At 37.8% G+C, this 22,519-nt stretch overlaps 3 protein-coding genes, 1 long non-coding RNA gene and 1 pseudogene across 4 annotated transcripts; 4 read left to right on the forward strand and 1 right to left on the reverse strand.

The window, feature by feature from the left end:
* Positions 1 to 1,570: 1,570 nt before the first annotated feature.
* LOC140800282 (signal peptidase complex subunit 2-like) lies at positions 1,571 to 8,952 on the forward strand. Its single transcript, XM_073154974.1, has 5 exons — positions 1,571 to 3,112; positions 3,202 to 3,353; positions 3,457 to 3,538; positions 8,321 to 8,463; positions 8,714 to 8,952. Exons 1-5 carry the CDS (start codon positions 3,020 to 3,022, stop codon positions 8,805 to 8,807), a joined length of 564 nt encoding a protein of 187 aa, XP_073011075.1. The 5' UTR covers positions 1,571 to 3,019; the 3' UTR covers positions 8,808 to 8,952.
* LOC140800283 (uncharacterized) lies at positions 3,545 to 7,636 on the forward strand. Its single transcript, XR_012111175.1, has 2 exons — positions 3,545 to 5,056; positions 5,126 to 7,636. It is a non-coding gene; the product is annotated as an uncharacterized lncRNA (long non-coding RNA).
* A 2,529-nt stretch (positions 8,953 to 11,481) lies between the features above and the next one.
* On the forward strand, positions 11,482 to 12,313 carry LOC140800065 (germin-like protein 8-14). The gene has a single exon (XM_073154704.1). The coding sequence runs from the start codon at positions 11,524 to 11,526 to the stop codon at positions 12,148 to 12,150; it is 627 nt and encodes a 208-aa protein (XP_073010805.1). The 5' UTR covers positions 11,482 to 11,523; the 3' UTR covers positions 12,151 to 12,313.
* Positions 12,314 to 13,969: 1,656 nt separating this feature from the next.
* Positions 13,970 to 14,627, forward strand: LOC140800147 (germin-like protein 8-14; annotated as a pseudogene).
* A 1,039-nt stretch (positions 14,628 to 15,666) lies between these two features.
* On the reverse strand, positions 15,667 to 22,009 carry LOC140799767 (O-fucosyltransferase 35). Its single transcript, XM_073154223.1, has 9 exons — positions 21,367 to 22,009; positions 20,128 to 20,265; positions 19,988 to 20,057; positions 19,799 to 19,869; positions 19,626 to 19,714; positions 19,411 to 19,543; positions 19,077 to 19,309; positions 16,788 to 17,264; positions 15,667 to 16,350 (listed from the first exon to the last, which is right to left on the reverse strand). The coding sequence occupies exons 1-9, from the start codon at positions 21,844 to 21,846 to the stop codon at positions 16,146 to 16,148; spliced, it is 1,896 nt and encodes a 631-aa protein (XP_073010324.1). The 5' UTR covers positions 21,847 to 22,009; the 3' UTR covers positions 15,667 to 16,145.
* Between the last annotated feature and the right edge of the window lie 510 nt (positions 22,010 to 22,519).

Below are 22,519 nucleotides of genomic sequence, written 5' to 3' on the forward strand. Positions count from 1 at the left end.
CTTAAATAAAATAAGTTCAGCATTTTCAAAGGGCTTTTTTCTTTTTCTCTCCTCTTTTTCTTTTGAGGAAACCAAAAGGTGCTTCAAATGGATTATAATGTCATCTAGCATGGGGTGATCATTATTAAAATGTATGTGAGGATTATATTTTGCAACTTTGCTTTTTGGGCATGGGGATAAGGCAATCATTCATAGGCTGTGACATGAACTGCGCAAGCTTATTGGTTCTGGGCATCAGTATGTGGAAAAGTTATTGCATGAGAAAATATTATTATCAACAACAGGAGAGATTAAAAAAAAAAAGGAAAACCTGTGAGGGATTGTGTTAAAAGGCATAATATATACATTGTTAGTAGGTTATGTAATGACTTTGGTCAATTGGTTATATAATAAAATGAGGTTAGTTAATCTTCTCATAAATTTTTTTTTAAAAAATGGCCTTGCAAACTCTATATTCCTCTCGTGATCTTTTTAGACTTTATTTAAGTTAGATCAGTGCACCAACTTATTATTATAATTGTTAGAATATAAAGGATTAAAATCATCGTTTTCAATTGAATTGACTAATTGATGATTTAAAATGATATCAAAATAAGATGCCATAATTTTGTCTATTAAATTGTACATAGCCTAAAGAAGCTGCTCGACCCTCCCATCTTGACTTAGAGCTCATTCATTAACGATCAATTTTACTATTTCTTAGCTCGAACCTAATAGTTACTTACTATAGGTTTAAGTGGTTATTTATTTACTATACTAATATAAAAAGAAAAACTTATATAAGAATAAATATGTTCTTATCCAACAGGTGGATGGGGCTGCTTTTATGACAAAATTTTTCACTAGTTCGTACAAAATAAGGCTTTCAAACTTTACTCCTCGCTGGCTATGTACATTATCTTAATCGTTTAGATGTATAAATTATAATGAGATTGGGATGATTTGATATTACTACACTTAAGCTCAATAACAAGCATTATCAACATTTATCAGCTCATAAGCAAGTTGTCCATGTTGGGGGATTACAAGCAAATCATCAAATCAGTTCCAATCTCCTCTGTTCTATCTCCATTCTTTTGATGCAAATCTTTAGACCTTAGATGAGCAACGATGTAAGATAATTCTCTGTTAAGGTGGCATTTGGATGGTGGTTAATTCTAAAACCAGTTAGTCTCCCATTCTTTAATCTTTAATAGGGTACCTTAAACAGATTAAGATTAAAATTGAATGTTTAGTTGTAAATCAGATTAGTGGTGTCATCATCATTAACTTTAATTCGACATAAAAAAATAGTCCTTAAAATATAAAAAAATTTATGTCGATTGACTTAAACATCCTTTATAGTAGAGGAAATAGATATATTATTGATTGAAGTAATATCTCATTAAGGGTAAAACAGTCATATTTTGAAAAAGACTAATATTTGTTGTCATGGCTTAAGAAAACCCTTAAACCCAAACCAAATGGGTATTTAACCATTTATCATCCAATTACCACAAACTGGGGACTTCTCAACCAAAAACCAAAATAAAGTAGGGTATTTTTGCAAAGCTGACTAAAAATATTTTGCAGACGAAAGCGAAGTTTCTTTCCATGCCATTTGACAAAGGAAAAAAGAAAAAGAAAAAGAAAAAGAAAGAAAGAGAGAAGAAGAAGGAAGGCTTCTTCTGGATCTGGTGGTGTGCAATGTTCACCGTCTACTATTCTTTATCGATTCCTTCGTCAGACCTTCGAGAGTTCGCATGCGCTGGCTCCTCACCCTTTCTTGTTCCCTTTCGGTGCTTAGGATTTAAGTTAATAAATTAGCTATGAGGACGAGGAATAATAATATAATGGGTCGATATCGAGTTAAAAGAATATATATATTTCATAATAGATTTATGGTGTGATGTGAAAGCAAAAGTTGATTCAAAGTATTTGGATAATATGACTTAGTGAGTGCTCTCAAGTAAGGCCTTAGAAAAATTGGGGTCCTGGAGATTAATCTACTATTTGGAATGGAAGCAAAAGTATATCTCAAAGTATTAAACTTGGGTAGCAATTATTAGAAGAAAAACTAACTTTTTAGAAAACTATTATTTATGTAAATTTTTTACTGTATGTATCTTCTGAATTTAAAAGTTCGTATTTTATTTTTAGTTTAAGAAGATATTTATGAATATTTAAAAAGAAAATTCAGATAGTGTATATGAAATACAGTGTTCGGCGGCCAGTCTAAATGAAATTATCCTAAAAAGAAATCAAAATATCTAGGAAGTGGATATCGCTCGTTAGAGCAGCAGGCATCACAGAAAACAGTGCCCATGACTGTGATATTTGAGATGGGTACTGGCGTAGTAGCATCAAGGGAGAGTGATTTGGAGAGGAGAAGAGCAGTGAATGCAACAACGATTGCAGGATTCATGGTGGAATTGCTTGATGGTGATGAGAGAGAGAGAGAGAGAGAGAGAGAGAGATGGCTCACGAGCTCAACTTGTAAGAGAAGAAATGAATAATTTTGGTGGTTATGGAGATGATACGGTGTTGGTGTTACCGAAACTTTGGCCTCTCGCTGGATCGGGGTGGGTGTAGTGCTGCCCTTCTGATCTACTCTCTTGGAAAAGGGATTTGAAGATGGCGGATTCTGAGCGAGATCTATGTGGATGAGAAGATAGTATCTCCAATCTTATCTCCTGGTCTTCCTCCATTCCCTCGACCTCTCTTCCTCCTCGAGGCTTCTTTCCTTCTCCTATTAGGGTTTAAGGAAACAAACTTTCCTCTCTTCACTACGATTAGAGGTGATAACTGATAAGCCAGCCCGAGCCCGATATCTAGTGGGTAATAACGGGTTGGAATATCCCACCTGGCACGAACCCGGCCCGGTTCTGGACCGGGTCGGATCGGGTGGGATGGGTGATATTCTCGATTCGATCCGCTTGAAGCGTTCCCGTCCGGCACCAAATCGGACGATAGGAGACCCAAAATTCACAACAAAAGAAAAGAAGAAAAAAAGAGGAAAAAGGAAAGAGAGAAAAAAAAAATGGGGAGTAGCGGAGCCGCGAAGAACCCTAAGAAGGCTAACCTCCTCGATCCCCACGCGATCAAGCACCTCCTCGACGAATCTGTAACCGAAGTATGACATCTCTTACTGATATCTAAGTTTTCCTTCCATTTATAGGGTTTCGGAGAAGGCGAGAACTTTGGGTTTAATTCTCATCTCAGGTTGTAACTAGCCGTGGATACGTAGAGGACGTGAGACTAAGCAATGTGAGGTTGCTGATTGGATCCATCGTCATCGCCATCGCACTCTTCGCGCAGTTCTACCCCAAGAAGTTCCCGGAGAACAGAGATCTCCTCATTGGTTGCATCGTGTTATATCCTTTTCTTTGGCGGTTTGATGAAATTCTATTGTTTGTTTACGAGGTGTTGGATTCATTGTTTGTGTGATTTTTGCTTTTTGGTTCTTGACTCGGGCAAGTATGTAGCTTTTAATGGGCTGTTGCAGTTGATCAGCTACACGAAAGAGAAGAATGCCATCCTTTTTACTTACCCTCCAGCGGTGAGTTTGTTTTTCTTCCGTTGGAATGTAGTAGTTCTGGAAAATTTACATTGCTGGTTCTTAGTATACAGTTGCAGGATGATTCTAGATTTTTGTTTTCTTTTTCATGCGGTGAATATTTGTTGTTTCTGTTGTATTAAGTATCTGCGTTCAATTGTATTAGGCTTATGAAAGCTTTGAAACAGATGTCTGTTCACTTGAATGCAAACCTATTGAATTCAGAGTGACCCCTCATACAATCCTGTTTGTAGTTCGGACCATTGAATATAGCACCACTCACTGCTCTTATATGTATGACACATATCCTTATGTTTTGCGCTGTCCTACCTTGCTAGTATCTCTCCCTCATTCCTGAATTTAAAGGTTTATGCCAGTTTACACCATTTTAAAACCTTTTAGTTGTAAAATGTTGATTCCCTATCCTATACGATAGCGGACCTAGTTTATTGTAAGTTTCTTCTTAGTTATTTTATTTTCATGTACCTTTGCCATAACATTGGATATTGGTCATAGATTTTCTATCGATATCAACATTTTAGACGCTATACACATGAATAGGTAACAATATCTGGAGATAACTGTAGAACACATCATATAAAGTCAAGATGTTTGTTGAGGTTTGAGTGAGTAGCACTGATTTGTTAGAAGGGAAAATCACAATTTACATGGGAAAATTCTGTACTTGCAGAAGATAATAATTCTTTTCCATTATTTGCTGCCAGAACATGTAGCTTGAATCATTGTTCATTACTCTTACCTTAGAAATGCTCCCATTGCCTCTCGTATTGTAGACATTTGACGGATGTTTTCAGCTGCTGAAATACATATGAGATGTTTGTTTTCAATGTAATGAAATTACAAAGTTTCACTGTCATTCTGATGTTTAATTTGAATTTATTTTGCCTAATTTGATGAAGCTGCCTTATTTTATTTTTCTATTCAGTTGGTTAGTAGGCTCTTACTTTGTGAAATTGTTCTGGATAGTTCGAATCTAGCATCTATTCATGACATTCATGTTGTTTATCATCGAGTAGCTAAAAGAGTCATAGTCATGATATGTTCATATACTATGAATTTGTGATGTCCGCTGCATTCTCTTTCGTTTACCTAAAGTATATGAGATAAAGTGATAAACCAGTATCCTCTACTAAACAAGATGAACCCTGATCTAGTTCATAGTAGAGGGGACCTCGATATTTCTCACTTGCATGTGTGTGAGCCACCTGTGGACTTAGAACCGATGAATTTGGTTAGTTTTATGTGTGTTTTGACTATTGAGGGCATGTGCATCATCATCACGATTATGAAATTTCACATATATGATATATTGAATAGTAACTTCACCAAGTCAGCACTTGTTGCGTTGGCATTAATTCCATTGTCATTCATGCAGAGAAGTCATGAGATTTGTAGTTCTTAACATGTATTAGAAGTATAATGAGTCTTCTAGGTCCACTTGGAGACAGTTTGAAAAGGAGTTGTAACACTCTCATAAAGTACATTGGAAACATAAACAAGGTAGTGCCCAATTATATCATATAATTAGAAAGCCAGACTCCTAATTCTTTGTTTCGATGGTTTTAGCAGTTTCAGAAATTTCAAATTTCAGCTAAGGTGGATATATTTTATAGAAGTTTTGAAAGAGGTACTTTTAGACTATCATTTATTATTGTGGATCATCAAGTTTACTGCTTGACATTTAAAAAATAGTAGACTATTTTGTCCGTTTTAATTTAATTAGAGTAGGCTAATGTGTTTTTTTGTTATTGATATTTTTTCAAGTGAAATATTTGTAAATTCATATCTCTCTGCCTCAAGTCCTTTCGGTCTTTATCTCTATCTATTATCTTCAATTTGAATTGAGGAATATAATGTTCTACCTTAAACATTGTTTTTTTATCCTAGAAGATGTTCAATGTCAGCTCATCCATACAAACTGTTATGTGTAAGATGTCAAAATAAATTAGCGGCTCAGGCTCGGCTTAAAACGAGCCAAGCCTGAGCCTAAATTTTAGGCTTGAAATTCGTTTCGAGTCAAGCCTAAGCCAGAGCTGGCTCGCTCAGGCTTGGTTCAATAGGCTCGCTATAAAACCTGAAGTGTAAATTTCTAAACCGTAATTCTCCCAAATTCTCAAATCTCAATTCACGCAGTAACACTCTCCTCAAATCGACGCCTCGTCGTTCTCCTCCTCCACTATTGGCAAGCTCGGCTCCTCCTTCTCTTCCAACTGTCGGCAAGCCTCCTCTTCTTCCTCCTCCTTCTCCACCGTTGGCAAGCTTGGCCTCCTCCAATCCTCCTCCTCCCCCAACTGTTGACAAGCCTCCTCCTCCTCCTCCACCATCGGCAAGCTCGGCCTCCTCCGGTCCTCCTCTTCCTCCAATCGTTGGCAAGCCTCTTTCTCTGTTAGGACCCTCAATTTGATTGGCTTTTGTTCTAATTATACGGAAAAATTTTAAACTTCAACTTAATAGGTTGTGGCTCGGCTCGGGCTCGATTCAGCTCTGCTTGAATAAGGCTTATTTTAGGCTCGAGCTCAACTCTAGCTCGGTTTGGCTCGGCTTGAGCTCAGCTCGAGTTGAGCTAGGCCGAGTCTGAGCACAGTTAGAAGGCTCGAAATTAATTTCAAGCCGAGTCTAAGTTGGAGCCAGCTCGCTCAGGCTCGGCTTGTTTACAACCTTAGTAATGAGATCCTAGGAAGTACTTGATTTACATTACTTATTAATGATTGGTCATTATGCACTTGAAATGAATCTTCCATAAACTCTTCATAAAGCTTTTGTTTTGGCGGATTCTTGAAGCCAATACAGTTTGTCATTTTTTCCCGTAGATCAAATCAAACATGATAGTTATTATTCATCTTGTTTTTAAACAAATAACATAGTTCTATTTGACAAGGTTCCCAATATTGGGATCGGCCAACCGGAAAAATTATACTTATTGACCATATTGGTCGTATCAGTCGATATGATATCAAACTATTTTAAATTATATAAATTCGAAAAATTATTAAAAATATAGGAAATTTTTTAAACATTTAGAAAAAGTGATAGAAAAATAAGAAAATAACAATTACCAACATAGTAAATCTAAAAATTAAAAAATACTCACTTATTTAAAATTATGATTTCCAAGTTGAATATGGTAATTTTTTATGCTTGTAAATTACTGCTGCAGAAGTGAGATGAATGGAGTGAGATCTCTTTGTTCTACAGTAGTAAGAGAGGGAGAGAAAGATGGGGTAAAAGAGTTGGAAAGAAAGAGAGAAGTGAAATGAAAAGTAGAGGAAAAAATGCTATTCGAGTTCACCAGAGTGAGAAGTCGCTAGAGGAGCTCATCATATGTAATACCATCACGCTTGGGGAGGTGGTCAACATAATCTGGAACCAACAAGGTTTCGATTTATGGCGGAACTTTCGAGAACAATTGAGGGTGATCTAGCCATCTAAAAGATCTGACATTTTGATAGGTTGTTTTTCTTGAAGTAAAGGATGCAACGTAACCAGAATCATGTCGATCGGAGGTATAGATCAAAAGTTATGGGCGAATTACTAATCGATGGTCAAATTGTGGCGGGATGATCGAGGTTGGTGAAGAGTGGAATAATAATTAGGATAATAGAAGGTGACAATAGCGACGAGAGGTAGAGGTAGGAGAGAGAGGAGAGCTAGAAAAGGAAAACTGAAATGTTGTGGGGGCAAAGGAGAGAGAGAGAGAGAGAGGAGGAGGAGAGCTAGAAAAGGAAAACTGAAATATTTTATCAATCGATTCAATAAAATTGTCTTTCACATATTTAGAGGCTAATTTAACAAGCAGAATAAACAAAAGATTATCCTAAAAATAATGTATTCTCATCGGGCGTGAGCCCATTTAAATGGGTAAAAATCGTTCTCTGTATTTGCGAGCGTGTGCAGAAACGTTTGAACGCGACAACAATAAATTCTTAACTTTGAAAAAAAAAAGATTCAGCTCAAGACAATTAGGTCTAACCTTAGTCGTATCAAGATGAGCTGAGAAAAGTGTGAAGCATGGGAGGAGAGTAAGAGAGAGAGAGAGAGAGAGAGAGAGAGAGAGTTGAAAGAATACAAGGGGATTGAAAAGAGATGAAGCAAAGAAAAGATAGAAGAGAGGAAATAAAGCATGGAAATTAAGCAGGCAGAGTATTTATTGAGGTGTTGAAGGCTGTTTCAGTTTTCTCATTTGCTAAAAGTATCCTATCGCTGCAATTGCTGTCAGTGAAAGCTATTTTGGCTGATATCCATATGTCCTAAAAGGTTGGCAACAAGATAGACTTGCATGAAAATCCTTAAAGTGATGATTGTCTTTCGTTGTCAAAGATGCCAGATTTAGTGTGCTTCTTGTTTATTGGATGTTCAACAGTTTCGAGAAATTCATACATAAATTTGGAAACCAAATCTGAAAGGAGTTTACTAGAATAGGAAAGATAGCTTTTAGAGCCTACTACGACCACCACATCAACATAATTTTAAAAAGAAGTTAGCTAGGGACATAAATTACTGATTTCTCCTAAGTCAAATTTTTAAACAACTCATATCACGCCGTTTTAGCCGATGCGGCCTATCCAACTCGGGATTGGCCGAAACTGCCATCCTTGCTATTTGGGATAATCTTTACAAAATGAGTCAATTTACTTATATTTTATTTATCTATATGCCAATCGGCATATGCTCTTCCACCAGTTTTCTGTCCAGGTCATTCAGTAACACTAAACTGGCCGTGCATATTTGAGTAATTTCTCTAATCTGACTACTGCATTCACACAGGGGTCTTTCAATAGCACTGGGCTAATTGTTTCTTCAAAGCTTCCAAGGTTCTCTGACATGTATACTCTTACGGTAGCCAGTGCAGATCCGGAGTCTATTTCTGCCAATAAACCAGTCAAACTTACAAAGAGCGTTACAAAATGGTAATGACACACTCATTACGTACTTCTGAGGAGGATTATATGTTCATACTCGTATGGTTTGTTGGTTAGCTGTTTCAGATGAAATTTGATCAATAATTAGCTAGGACTATTAAAAAAAAGTATACTTTGATAATGGCTACTCAGGTGTATCTTTGCTTCAGTGGTCCGACTTGTTTCCTTTTAGACTAGTGTGTTTCTTTTCACTATTATCTTCATTATCTTCATATTTTGACTATCATTTCTTTGCCAGGTTCACTAAAGATGGGATTCTTGTGGAAGGTCTTTTCTGGAAGGATGTTGAGGGGCTGATCAACGACTACAATGCTGATGGCAAGAACAAGTGAACCAAGTCACTCCCTTGTCTTGATAAGGAGAGGTGTTGAATGCTGATCTTTGAAATCTCTTAAAACATTTTGCAGCCATCCGTAGAATATCTCCTCCTGTTTTGAACTTTACATTATTAAGATAACAAATATTTATTCTCTATCATCTTAGCTGGTTATGTGATGGTTTGGTCCCATAAGCTTTTCAATCGTCGTCAAAGATTGCTCCCCTTCCAACCTAATTAATATTTGAGTGCGGCATTCGTCTCTCATCTTGGTTTTGTTTAGGGATTATTTTCACCCTTATAATCAGAAGGGAATATTTTAATAGTTAGATAGTTAATCCGTCACAAAAAAATAAATGAGATTACGTAAATATATACAAAAGTTGAGGAGATCTAGATATAATTATTTCTAATCAGAATTTACACTTCCTAAAGCATGCATCACTGTGCAAATAATCATTTCAACAAGAATTTTTTTGTTTAAAAAGAAAAGAAAACCATCCCCTTGGTTGTTCACAGTAGATAAATAAGATCACCAATGTTTGACATACCATACCCTTCACTGAATCCTGGCACAATCTTTAGGAATATGCTGAACATAACGGGACTATGGACTACATAAGGGGGGACCCATCCTTTTCAGGTTAATTATAGGACGCATACAAATTCTAGCAGTGGTCAATTAATTTGGTCCCCACGCTGCCTCAGCTCCCATTCTTTCTCGTTCCCTTTTGGGATTTTGGCTGCATGCAATCCCCTCATACGTGCATGGGAGGACGCCATGAGATCGTATGTGCCGTATGGGTAAGGGAATTGCTACAGTCCACCCGTTCATATGACACACAATATTACACATAAGAAGGACAATTGCTTATAGCTGTCATGCGTCTTGTAATGCTGCCTCGATTCATTTTTATTCCATGTGATGTGGGGAAAAGATTTGGACAGATGGTGAAATCTTGTCACTATTGATCACAAAAAGTGCACCCTCCCTATAACTTTTCTTTATTCCTTTTTCTGTTGAGAAAAATAAGAATTTAACGATGTTCTAATTACACCGTCGAGTTCTCGTATGACATGAACACTCTCTTGCTCAATTACTTTTAATCAAATGCATCCTATCAATTCTTTATGGATGATGACTGATAAGCCATGATCAAATAAATTTAAGAAACAAGCTGGACCAACAAGTATGGTTCATATCATTTGTTGTCCAGCTTGCCTCTTGAATTTATGTGAGATTGGGAATGAGACCTTGTCGCCTAATTATCAAGAGATGTAGGCTTCAAAGATCATCTAATCCACTACCACTAGATCGATAAAGATTATGAAAATAGAAGGATAAGCTTGAGTGTGGTCCATACTCCACACTCTAGGATGGGCATCTTTTATTGCCGTTTGCAAGCATCCTATATATAGCAAAACCATTAATTTTTCTATGAAGAATATAAGAACCTTTATTTTATTTTTCTTATTCATGAAAATGCAATTACATATGTAGTAATTTATATGTATATAAGAAACAAGGTCCTACAATAGACAGTTAGAAAGGGCCTACGAATCATCATAAATAAACCAATATTTTCTGTAGATACAATATATGGTTGCATTTTAGTGTTTTTTTTTTTTTTGAAAGGGTCCTATTTAGGATTTGTGCATGCATGGGTCCTTGCAAGTATTGAACTGATCCTCCTGCTCATTGGGAACCAAGTTGCTCGTTGTAGTTCATAAAGTATTATTGATCCCTCCCAACCTTTTGGGATCATATAATAAGCAGTGCACAAAATTCCTACAAAGAAGTCAAACTATATTATGTGATTGCGATTTCATAGTAATCATCCTTAGTAGATATTAAATTTTGGGTAGCAACTTGGTTCGAGGGATTCTTTATTAGACTCTTTCCCTTTATAAGTTGGAAGAATTTTTCTTCTTTATTATCCGGTGAAAATTTTGAAGAGAACGAAACAATAGAATCTTCAAGTTTAAACCTTTCACACTGTTTGACTTTCTCCTTAAGCTGGTTAGTCTTTTATAAACTCCTTCATTTTACTTATTTGTTCCCTTTTCTAATTAAATTTTAAATTCCTTTATAAATTATTTCTTTAAATCTCATAATTAGATATCACATAGTATTTTTTTTTTTAAATAGGTCCAACTGTTAGTATAAGTGGTTTCGAATCTCTCTAACAAACAAATTAAAAGTTCAAATTGGTAAGCTGTGTGTCAAACTAGCTTAGCTTATTATTGATAGGCAAATCCATTCTTCAATATATAGTCAAAGACTTTTAAATAATTCCAACAAAAAAAAAAAACTGTAGCTAAAACACTTTAAAGATTGTTAATCCATATCATCAGTAAAATGTCCTTTGTCCTCTGTCCTCTGAATCACAAAATTGTCGTCTTTAGACTCATCAGGAACTGTCTCCTTTTTTACCTCTCTCTCTCTCTCTCTCTCTCTCTCTCTCTCTCTCTCTCTCTCTCTCTCTCTCTCTCATAATGCAATTTGGAAATATGCATACAGGACGTAGCTTCACGTGCTTACACATCCATGTACGTGAAACCTTGCATGCATGGAATCCAATCTCCTCTAATTAACCCACCAATTAACCCACCAATTAAAAGCCATGCATCCAATTCCTCCTCTATATAAACCCCTCCCAATTAAGTCCCCCATATCATCATCCTACACCACAACATACATCACAAAAACAAAACAAAGAAAACTCCACACCATGCTTCCTATCCTCCTCTCCTTCCTCCTCCTCCTCTTCCCTTCCTCCCTCCTCGCCGATGACTTCTGCGTCGCCGACCTCGCCGGCCCCACCACCCCGTCCGGCTACACCTGCAAGAAACCCTCCAGCGTCACCGTCAAAGACTTCGTCTTCTCCGGCCTCGGCGTCCCGGGCAACACGTCGAACATCATCAAGGCCGCCGTCACCCCGGCCTTCGTCGGCCAGTTCCCGGGCGTCAACGGCCTCGGCATCTCCGCCGCCCGCCTCGACCTCGCCGTCGGCGGCGTCGTCCCCCTCCACACCCACCCGGCCGCCTCCGAGTTCCTGGTCGTCACCCAAGGTTGCATCTTGGCCGGCTTCATCAGCACCTCCAACGACGTATACTATACGACGCTCAAGAAGGGAGAATCCATGCTGTTTCCGCAAGGCTTGCTCCACTTCCAGGTCAACGCCGGCGGGGTGACGGCGGTGGCGGTGGTGAGCTTTAGTAGCCCCAACCCCGGGTTGCAGATCACGGCGTTCGCGCTCTTCGCGAATAGCTTACCATCGGCGTTGGTGGAGAAGGTGAGCTTCCTTGACGACGCTCAGGTTAAGAAGCTCAAGAAGGTGCTCGGAGGAAGCGGATAGAGGAAAGAGAGGGTGGCTTTATGCTTAATTCGGTGTGTCTAGTTATGATTTAATTCTTGTCTGTGTGTGTGCTAATTAATTGTTTGGGTTTGAGTTTGTCTTTGGATGCATAAGCTTTGTTGGTGTCACCTTGATTTCTATAAGTAAAATGTGTCATTTGGTATGCTGTTTTATTTTTATTTTTTTTAACACCAAAATTACACTTTATCTCTTGCCGTTTAACCTTTCTATCGGTCAGACGAGTTGCTAAGTGAGAATATTTTTACAAGGGTAACTAAGTAGTTTATCTTCTCGTTAATGGTCGGCTAACGGTTAAGTGCTTATGTTTGAAGTCAAAATCGGTGGTTTAGTTTAATTTGTTATCTTTAATTAAGGTTTTTTCAGGTGTGTGTGTTAATTCTATGTGGTTGCTTAGTTGTGTGGGTTAGTGTTTGGATGCATAATTATATGCTTTGTTGGTGTTTGGAGTTTAATTAACTTGTTAATCTTTTCAATGTTTGCATTGTGAGCTAGTAAAAGATTGTGATTTAGGGCTGTGGTTTAGCATTCTTTTATCAAACATTAAAAGGAAAAAAATTGAGAAAGAAAAACACAGAAGTAAAAGGTTGTTGAGGAAAATTTCAACTTCTGGTAAAAAATTTCAGTAATAAAATATTAAAATATCATACGAAGTTAAAAGAGAGCTTTCTTATATATCTACCTCTGTCCAATGGGAGCTAAGACTTTGGAAAAGAAACTCTCTCTCTCTCTCTCTCTCTCTCTCTCTCTCTTTCTCAATCTCTACATCGATCCATCAAAACATCTCCATCCATATCTAAATATTTTTTGTGTTTATAGATTATGAACACTTAAACTAATCATAAATTAGATAAAAAGATGATTTAAAATTTATAGACTAATCATAATCATAAATTAAAAACAGAAACTAATTAATCTTTCAAAATATACAAGTTTGATATCTTATAAACCCAAATCACAAACTTGTAAAGATTATTCTCTTCCCTCCTCTTAATTCTTCTTAGAGCTGAAAACCAATTTCCAGAAACGTGCACCTCTAATTCTTCCAACAAAGCTTGTATATTCCACCTCAATATACTGCTCATTTACACTACTCTCTACCCAAGCCTTACAACCACCATTCTGAGGTTTACTTCTCTTAAGTGCATCCTTCTATCTGAACAATTTGTACTGATATTTTCCTCCTCTTAGTCCTCCGTCAAGCTTCACATCAATTTCCAGTGATGAATCTCTCTACTTTCCCTTTTCTCTTTTAGAACTAGTTGTTCTATTACCATGCCCTGCTTTACAAGATCAAAAGGTTATGCTGGTTAGCTTTAATTGTCAGTGTCATTGCAGTTTGTGTAATTTATTTAGGGAAATAATTAACCAGCACACAGATAAAAGAATGACAAGAAAGGCATGAATAACTATTAAGCATACGGAAACTATTAGGTGTCAAGAGAGTAAATAGTGAAGCTAAAGGATACTATTAATGTGTTGAGAGAATGTTTGTTGATAGGAAATATTGAATACTTGATGTCTCTAGGAGCAGAGAAGAAATACTTGACAGGAAATATTTTATGACAAATCTCTCTCTCTCTCTCTCTCTCTCTCTCTCTCTCTCTCTCTGCAATTTGGAAATATCTATACAGGATGAAAACTTGCACGTGAAACCTTGCATGCATGGAATCCAATCTCCTCTAATTAACCCACCAATTAATCTCATCAACCCCATGCATCCAATTCCTCCTCTATATAAACCCTCCACCAAAACCCCCATGATGATGATCATCCTACACTACAAAGAAAACTCCACACCATGTTTCCTATCCTCCTCTCCCTCCTCCTCCCTTGCTCCCTCCTCGCCCACGACTTCTGCGTCGGCAACCTCGCCGGACACACCACCCCCTCCGGCTACACCTGCAAGAAAACCTCCACCGTCACCGTCGACGATTTCTTCTTCTCCGGCCTCGGCGTCCCGGGAAACACGTCGAACATAATCAAGGCCGCCGTCACCCCTGCCTTCGTCGGCCAGTTCCCGGGTGTCAACGGCCTCGGCATCTCCCTCGCGCGCCTCGACATCGCCGTCGGCGGCGTCGTCTCACTCCGCACCCACCCGGCCGCCTCCGAGATCCTCCTCGTCACCCAAGGGAGCATCGTGGCCGGCTTCATCTCCACCGCGAACGTCGTATAATATAAAACGCTCCACAAGGGAGATGCCATGGTGTTTCCGCAAGGTTTGCTCCACTTCCAGGTCAACGGCGGCGGCGGTGGCAAGCTTTAGTAGCCCCAACCCCGGGTTGCAGATCACGCCGCTCGCGCTCTTCGGGAATAGCTTGCCGTCGGCGCTGGTGGAGAAGGTGAGCTTTCTTAATGACGCGGAGGTGAAGAAGCTCAAGAAAGTGCTCGGAGGAACTCAGTATAGGAAAGAGGGTGGTTTTAAGTTAAATTTGGTGTGCCTACTAGTTATGGCTTAATTCTCGTTTGAGTGTGTGCTAATTAATTCTTTGGGTTTGAGTTTGTGTTTGGATGCATAAACTTTGTTGGTGTTACCTTGATTTCTAATAAGATTTTTTATGTCATGGGATAGTAAAAAGTAAAACAAGTCACTTTGTATGCTGTTTTATTTTTTTGTTTAGCGAAAATTACTGTTTATCTCTTGCGGTTTGGTGCGAGTTGCTAAGTGAACAAACTATCCCTACTATTTCTAAATCAGTGTTTTTACTAGGGTTATTAAGTCTTTTATATTCTTGTTAATGATCGGTTAAGTGCTTAAGTTTGAAGTTAAAATTAGTGTTTCGAGGAAGTTGGTAGGGGAGAGAGGGTCATTTAGTTTAATTTGTTATCTTCAATTAAGGTTTATTTTGGTGCGTGTTAATTCTCTGGGATTACTTAGTTGTGTGGGTTAGTGTTAGTGTTGGGATGCATAATTAAAAATTTGTTGGTGTTTGGGGTTTAATTAACTTGTTGATTTTTTAAATGTTTATGTTGTGAGCTAGTAAAAAAAATTGTGACTTAGTGCTCTGCTTTAGCACTGTTTTATCAAATATTAGAAGAATTTTTTTTTCATAAACACTTGTCCAATGGAAGCTAAGAGTTGGGAGCTTTGATGATTCCTATCTTCCTCTCACTCTCTCTCCATCCATTTAAATATTTTTTTTTATTTTTATAAATTATAAACTAGCAGACTAATCATAAGTAGCTAGATAAGTGAATTTGCAGTATAATCATTGGTTAGTAGTCATAAATAAGTTCAATTCACTCCCACAAGTTACTGGGCCTATATCCAAACATCTTCACTGTAATCACTAGTGACGTCTTAACGCCGATTTAAAGGTGTAATTGACTGAATCACCAAAAATAAGATGCAAAAATTATTAAGTTTTTTTTTTAAAAAAAATTTGAGATAATATATACACATACTAAATCTAAACCTCAAGTTGCAATTCACCAGATATTTTATCACTTGTCAAAATTGGAGTGTAATAAGGTAATGATCAGATAACAGGCAAAATCTGTTGGAAAAAGAATTTGTTATCAATTATTGACTTCCGTCGTAGATAAGAATGAATTCTGTTACAGAGGGCAGCTTGCCTTCAATCTGCTTCATTCTAAGTACTCTACGAACGAATACAATAGCAGGGAGAAAGGCCAACGAACAGCATCACTGATGAGATGATCCAGAAAGAAAATTAGATCACTTTGTACAATGATGCTTCCCATCCACGATGAGGATTCTTTATACTTCTGTAATCTTTGTTTCAGTCACCTCTACAGCGTCTCAGTTCAGTGCCTCCAACATCTGTATATGATCATTTTTACCTCTGACTAGATTCAAGTTTGTAATGCATCAGACATATCCTAAACTGTGCTGCTGCAATGGTTGTATTTATCTCCATGCAACAGGGACAATGATAATAGATCAGCCTTTATTCTCCTGCTCTTAATTCTCTGGACTGCAGCTTTTAATATAAAAATTGGTTACATGGCAACTTTCATTTCTCGCTTTTTTGGCTTTCACATATGCAGCCTGGTAAAGGGTTGGCATAGAAAGACTCCTCCAGCTTTGGGAATTCTCCTGCCTCCCTCAAATAAGGAAGCCCGGTTCGGTCCTCGTGTAACTTTTGCACTTTTGAACTGAATTTCTTCCATGAGATCTTTCCTTCATCAAAGTCATCGACAAGTTTTACAAAATTCATCCTGCAGGATGAGCATATAAGTCCCAAGAACCAGATAGAGATAAACAGGAAAGAAATCATATGATTCATATCAAGTAAGTTATTAATTGTAGATGTAAAATTAGGTACAGCAATGCATTTTACAAGAAAATAGGCAAAATGAACAATGCTAAACTGAAAGATAAAAATGTAGAAACAACTTTAAGATTATATGCTTGTGAAATACAAAAAAGAAAAAGGAAAAAAAGAAACAGATATTAAGGCTTCATACATATTTCTGATCTAGAGTAATTTTCAAGTGGATATCACATTCTATTAATATTATTGTAAGAACATGTTCTAGATAACATTTCCACCCGTGGTTCAAAGTTTCGGTTTCAGCTCCATTAAAAAGCAAAATGTTTTGGTAGTGAAGAATGCGCAATTCCATAAGGAAGTAGGACAGGAATGGGAAAATACCTATCTGGGCTGATTGTTTTTCTGAAGTCCTCAAATCGTCTATGTCCCTGTACAGCTTTTGCCATGTTTCCGTCATAGGTGTAAACAAAAACATCACTCTGAAGAGCAACAACATAATCCAAACCAGCAAGCATATTCTGGTGATTTCTGAAGGGTTTAAGTTCTTCTTCAGTAGACAAGGTAGAATGAGAGTAGACGTTGGGAAAATCATCTAAAAGATAGTGCATGCTGCCATCTCCATAAGCTTCACCAGCAACCAAGTATATTCTCGTGCTTGACGGGAAGCCTAGTGCTTTAAGTAGAAGGGAAGTCTCCCTTGGCGTCAAAGGGCATCCACCCAGCAATCGTCTCTCTGTTCCATTGATCTCTTTTTCCTTCCAATGGCTTACTTCATAACGCATTCGACGAAGCTCTTCCCCTTCTTCAGATGTCAAATTATGACTGCAGCCTGTAAATGCTAGCATATCCTTCTCATATCTGCAGAGGTGAAAAATACTAAGATGTGTGATGATATTTTCTGAAAAATAGAATCCTGTCAACAAAATTGTAAAAAAGGGAGGAAAATAAGGCTACTGCATTGAAAATGCCAGATTTCAGGAAATGATGAAATGATGGATATACAACATACACTTTCTCAGAGCAGCATGTTACTTAAGACAGTTTCACTGTTATGTAGCTGTCCTTGGACAACATTCCTAACCCGCAAACAACTGGTGAATTGGAGCAATTAGTACAATGCAGAATAATAAGTGGAATCATCTAAGTTAACAAGACAATATTTTCTTGTAAGAGTTATAATCAATCAATCACTCACTGTGTCTTCTACAGCAGCTTTAATTCATCAAAAGAAACATGTTACTAACAAACGAGATATGATCAAATACTGAAACTTAAGCAATAATAAGTTTTATGAAAACTAAGATATGGACCAAGATAAACGTCAGCTGAATAAAAGATTAAAAGATGTCAAGTCAGGCAACTACTACTGATTTCAAGAGAGAAACTCAAATTTTATTTTACTAAGTGTGACAATTCGTGCTTTCTTCTATGTTATAAGCCCAGATATTCAGAGATAGAGAGAATGGTAACCAAGGAGATGAAGTATATTAATTATGGAAACTGAAATAATCATATAAGTTCCTACTACTTTCCAATTTGTCATTGATGTTGATGCCTGAATTCGACAAAGCTTTAACGACTTAGAAGACTCCAAATTTGAAAAAAGTACATCTGGTGAATAGTGGTATGATCCACTTCTAGTTGAATGTAGAGTTAAAACAAGGAGAACAGGTGAGAAAGGAGTAATGTCCAAAGGTCCGCATAGACCCTACAGACACCCAATGAGCAGAATTCTACATATTCCTTTGTTCAATGAGGACCCCTGAAAGATCCTAATATTGCATGTTCTAAAGGAAGGCATTAAGTAATGTAAGAATCCATCTCACTGTAATTTGATTCACATTTGATAATTATTGTAAAGATTACTTGTCCCTTCTGCCCTCTACTCTTTTCCTCCTCTTAATTCTTCTTAGAGCTGAAAACCAATTTTCAGAAATATGCACCTCTATTTCTTCCAAGAAAACATGTATATTCCACCTAAATATACAGGTCATTCATACTACTTTCTACCCAAGTCTTACAACCACCATTTGGAGGGTTAGTTAAGTGCATCCTTCTATCTAAACACTTGTATTGATATTTTCCTCCTCTTCTTCATCAAGCTTCACATCAATTTACAGTGATGAATCTCTACTTTCTCTTTTCTCTTTTAAAACTAGTTTTTCTATTACCATGCCCTGCTTGTTAATTATAACATCCTACAGCCCAAGATACACTACCATGCAATCCTGTCTAAGGACACTACAGCCCAAGATTACACTACCACCCAAGATTATAACATCCTACAGCCCAAGATAAAGAATGAGAGAAAAGTACGAGTAACTATAAGCATATGGAAACTATTAGGTGTTAAAGAATAAGTAGTGAAGCTAGAGGATACTATTAAGTGTTGAGAGAATGTTTGTTGACAGGAAATACTGAATACTTGATGTCTCTAGGACCAGAGAAGAAATACGCATCATCTCTAGGATAATATCAATGTATTATAGTTCTTTTCACTTGTGTGAAAGAAAAAGAGCAGTGGAAGTCATCTTAGATTTTTACGGTCAAAGTAGAAATTTAGATGAAGGTTACAAAAACTGATAGCCAGATAAGAACATACTATGGAAATAAAATGTGTAAATGCTTCAAAATTGAATGATCCATAGAAGGAAGCTCATGGAGACTTGCCTTAAATGAAGAGCAAGATATGGGCTTCCATTTTGGTGCATTCTTGAAACTAAGGTGGTCCCGAGTGCTTCAATTGGAGGTGAGTACTTCAAAGCTCTGTAGTTTACACGGCACCTTAGTTTCTGGATAGAACTGGGAAGCCCATTGTTTGCTAGACGGGAGTCTGTGTGAGTAAAGTATATGACTTTGTGTTTTTTTAGCACCGGGAGAATATCCGTTTTAAAATAATTGACCTGCATCAGAATTCAGAATAACTAAATTGATCAGACATTATGTTTTTCAGAGAGAATCGTAAGTTACTGTGTCTTTCTTTTAGCAGAATCCAGCCCCTAACCTTTGACCAAGAGATTGGGGTTTTGGCCAAAGGTTCAGTGTGTGCAAAAGCAGCAGGCAGAGCTTCAACTATATGAACATCTTCCTTCAGAGTTTCAATGAAATGCTTCCAATTGAAGAGATCCTTGAAATCACTGCACAAATCAACAAGACATTATAATGAGGTGAACAGGAATATTTGAGGTGCTTAAGAAATCCAGGGGTTAAAAGAAGTACCTATCATCTGCCCAGTAGGAGGTATGATCAAGTGAAGGAAGAACAAGTGTTGCCTTCATGGTCTTAGCAACAGCAACCATATCACATATCTGCATTCTAAACTGGACATATCAGTATACTATCCAACGGAAATTAAGATTTGCATATTTGAAACAACAGAAAAGTAATCAGACCCCAAATCTCATCTGGTTTAGCCCTCCATTTGCATTTATTAGAATATAGCCATTCGTCTTAGCATCCAGCTCTACACAACAAGGAAAAAAAAGTCTTCTGTTAACAAAAGAATAAAATGGTACAAAAGCAAAAGAAAGAATGGAGATGAACTGAAGATGTGGCGAAGAAGATTGCTATGATCGACTTACTCTTGTGAGTACTTGTATCAATGCATTGCGTGAAATTATCACTGTTTGGTTTAGCCCATATACTTGAAGACTGTATGAAGCAGAAATATTTCTTACTGAAAAGCCATTTGATAAGTCCAAAAACTGAATGTGTCACTTGCCTTGGTTACAATGTTCTGGCCTGCAGTCTTGCTGGAGGTTACAGTCATAAGTGTTCGTTCACTATCACTTCCTCCCCTATGCTGGTCGTTATGGGAGACCTCAACCTCCTGACTAGTAAAATGAGTGCCAGATAGATCCTAGTAATCATGAGACAACAATAAATCCAATGTTAAATATGCAAATGTTTTCTCAGTAATACTCTTAAAAACATAAATCACAGCAAAATTGAAATAGAGTCCACTATACAAAATAAGGCAGAAAACAAATTTATTAGAAAAAAAGGAATTTTAAACCTATTTTAGTTGTTAGCTACATAGTAATGACTAGATGGAAGTTCTGTTCCACTCTTAATAAATGAACTTTTAACCAAATTTTGAAATCTTAATTTGTCTGGTTAAAGAGGAAACATGAATTTAGCAGTTTGAACTCCATTTCTGACTCCGAAAACAATCTAAAAGTTTCTTCTAGCCCAATATGCATCTCAGAGTCCAAGCATCTCAATAAATTAAATCAGTGGACAATATTGTTATTCTCATCGTGATATTTCATCTTGCAGGCTTCAGACAATCAGCTAATGGATATGGTAGCAGACAGTTGATATATAAATATATTAAATCATTAAATGAATCCCATACAGTAGCCAGGTTAACTACAGGACTTAAAACATCAAATCACTCAACAATGAGTTGCAAGCTTACATCATTGTATCAAGGATAGTCAATATCAAACATTTTGAGAACTCAATACCTACCAACTAAAGTTCTATCAAAATAGTACAATTGGATGTTGACAATTCCACGTAATGTAAAATGCTTGCTCCTTCCAGTTCCAAATGAAACATGATATCCAAAACTAATTCGACAATATTGCTCCGTATTGAAGTACAGACTAAAATGATTTTCTCTATCTTAGGAAAATAAAAACCCAATCACACACCTAAATACTCGGGCAATATCAGAAAGGGGCTAAAGATCATTTAGAGAATACACAGTTTGAAAATAAAATTTGCTACAGATGTTGAACAAATACAGTACAAGTTTTGCTGTTTCTTAAATTATAAACAAATAGAGAAGAAAAGTTCATACGAATCCAAAGACAAACAGCCAGAGAAATTCCCAGGCCTTTAAATCCTGCACTAAAATACTTTTGATGTGCCCGAAAATGGAAAAAATTGTAAAGAGGAATCTATCCGTGGAACGACACAAAGTATCTAGTGGAGGTAAGAGAGATCTCCTCACCTGAAAGCTTCCTTCTTTCTTGATCACTGTCATCCCGAGCCAACCCCCGGCGCAGATCTTAACAATCCCAAGAAACAAGCACACCCCACAGAACGCCAAGAACAGCACGTTCCCTAACTTCTTCCTCTCCCGGATCCCCATCTCCGCCGCAGAAACGTGCTTCTTGAAGAGCCCCTTCTCGAGCAGCGGCACCCCGAGCCGGAACCGGAGGTTACTCGGGTGGTGGTGGAGGTGCCCAGCCACAGCCGCCACCGCCGGAGGCGACTCCGCCACGTCACCTAAGGGGCTCCCGGTGCCTTCCCCCGGCGACCTCGGGGAGTTGATCTGGAGCTCGATCTGGCCGTTGCCGCCATTGCCGGCGCGCTTGAAGGAGTGCGTCCGGCGAGTCATGGAGCCGGCGAACCGAGGACTATTGACGCGGTGGTGGTGGGAGCCGCCATCGGAGGGGCAGTTGTTGACGTGGAGAGGTTCGTATCCCATTCTAAGAGAGGGCACAAAGATCTATCGATAGGGTATTAGGGTTAGGGTTAGGGTTCTTCTCCTTCCTTCTTTAGGAAAGGGGGAGGGTTCAGGATCGCCATTAATGGAGCTCGCAACGTTTGTTTTGGACAGGAGAAGATTTATGGAAGAAGGTGGCCCGACCAAAGGAAACGGTCCCGATGGAGGAGATAATTACGTCGTTGCCATTTTTCTTAATTTATATATGACGAGAACACCCCCGCTTTATTACATCAAACAGCAGTACAGCATTAGCGTTTCGGATCCGAATGCGTGGTTCCCAACCCGATCCGGCACGATCCCAACCCGAACCAATTAAGTTTAAGGTCATATTAGAGATAATTAGGAGCTGTTTCCCTACAAAGTACAAGTTAATATATGCTTTTGATTTTAGTTAGTTATATTTCACACTCAGGCAGCATTAAAGTCAATTAATAGCATTTTGGAACTAGAAGTAGCTCTTGGCCCACTCTCATCATTAGCAGTTGAAATATGGATCTTGATTTCATAATTGACTAGTAGATATGATGAGTGCTAGAATCCTAGAATTCTCACGCACCAATAAAGTCAAATCATAATTGACTAAGGTAGTGGAAGGCTTGATCATTTTCTTCACAATATACATAGAGAAAGAGAGAGATTACCATGCTTATAT

The sequence above is a fragment of the Typha latifolia genome, chromosome 13 (assembly GCF_019914945.1).
Source record: "Typha latifolia isolate L0001 chromosome 13, TyphaL0001v2, whole genome shotgun sequence".
In the NCBI taxonomy this organism is placed as follows: domain Eukaryota; kingdom Viridiplantae; phylum Streptophyta; class Magnoliopsida; order Poales; family Typhaceae; genus Typha; species Typha latifolia.

Coding starts and splice junctions, on each gene's coding strand:
- LOC140800282 (XM_073154974.1), top strand. CDS start 3,020: ATGGGGAGTAGCGGAGCCGCGAAGAACCCTAAGAAGGCTAACCTCCTC. Junction 3,539..8,320: donor TTTTTACTTACCCTCCAGCG/GTGAGTTTGTTT, acceptor GCATTCACACAG/GGGTCTTTCAATAGCACTGG. Junction 8,464..8,713: donor ACAAAGAGCGTTACAAAATG/GTAATGACACAC, acceptor TTTCTTTGCCAG/GTTCACTAAAGATGGGATTC.
- LOC140800065 (XM_073154704.1), top strand. CDS start 11,524: ATGCTTCCTATCCTCCTCTCCTTCCTCCTCCTCCTCTTCCCTTCCTCC.
- LOC140799767 (XM_073154223.1), bottom strand. CDS start 21,846: ATGGGATACGAACCTCTCCACGTCAACAACTGCCCCTCCGATGGCGGC. Junction 20,266..21,366: donor AGAAAGAAGGAAGCTTTCAG/GTGAGGAGATCT, acceptor CATGATTACTAG/GATCTATCTGGCACTCATTT. Junction 20,058..20,127: donor GCCAGAACATTGTAACCAAG/GCAAGTGACACA, acceptor TGCTTCATACAG/TCTTCAAGTATATGGGCTAA.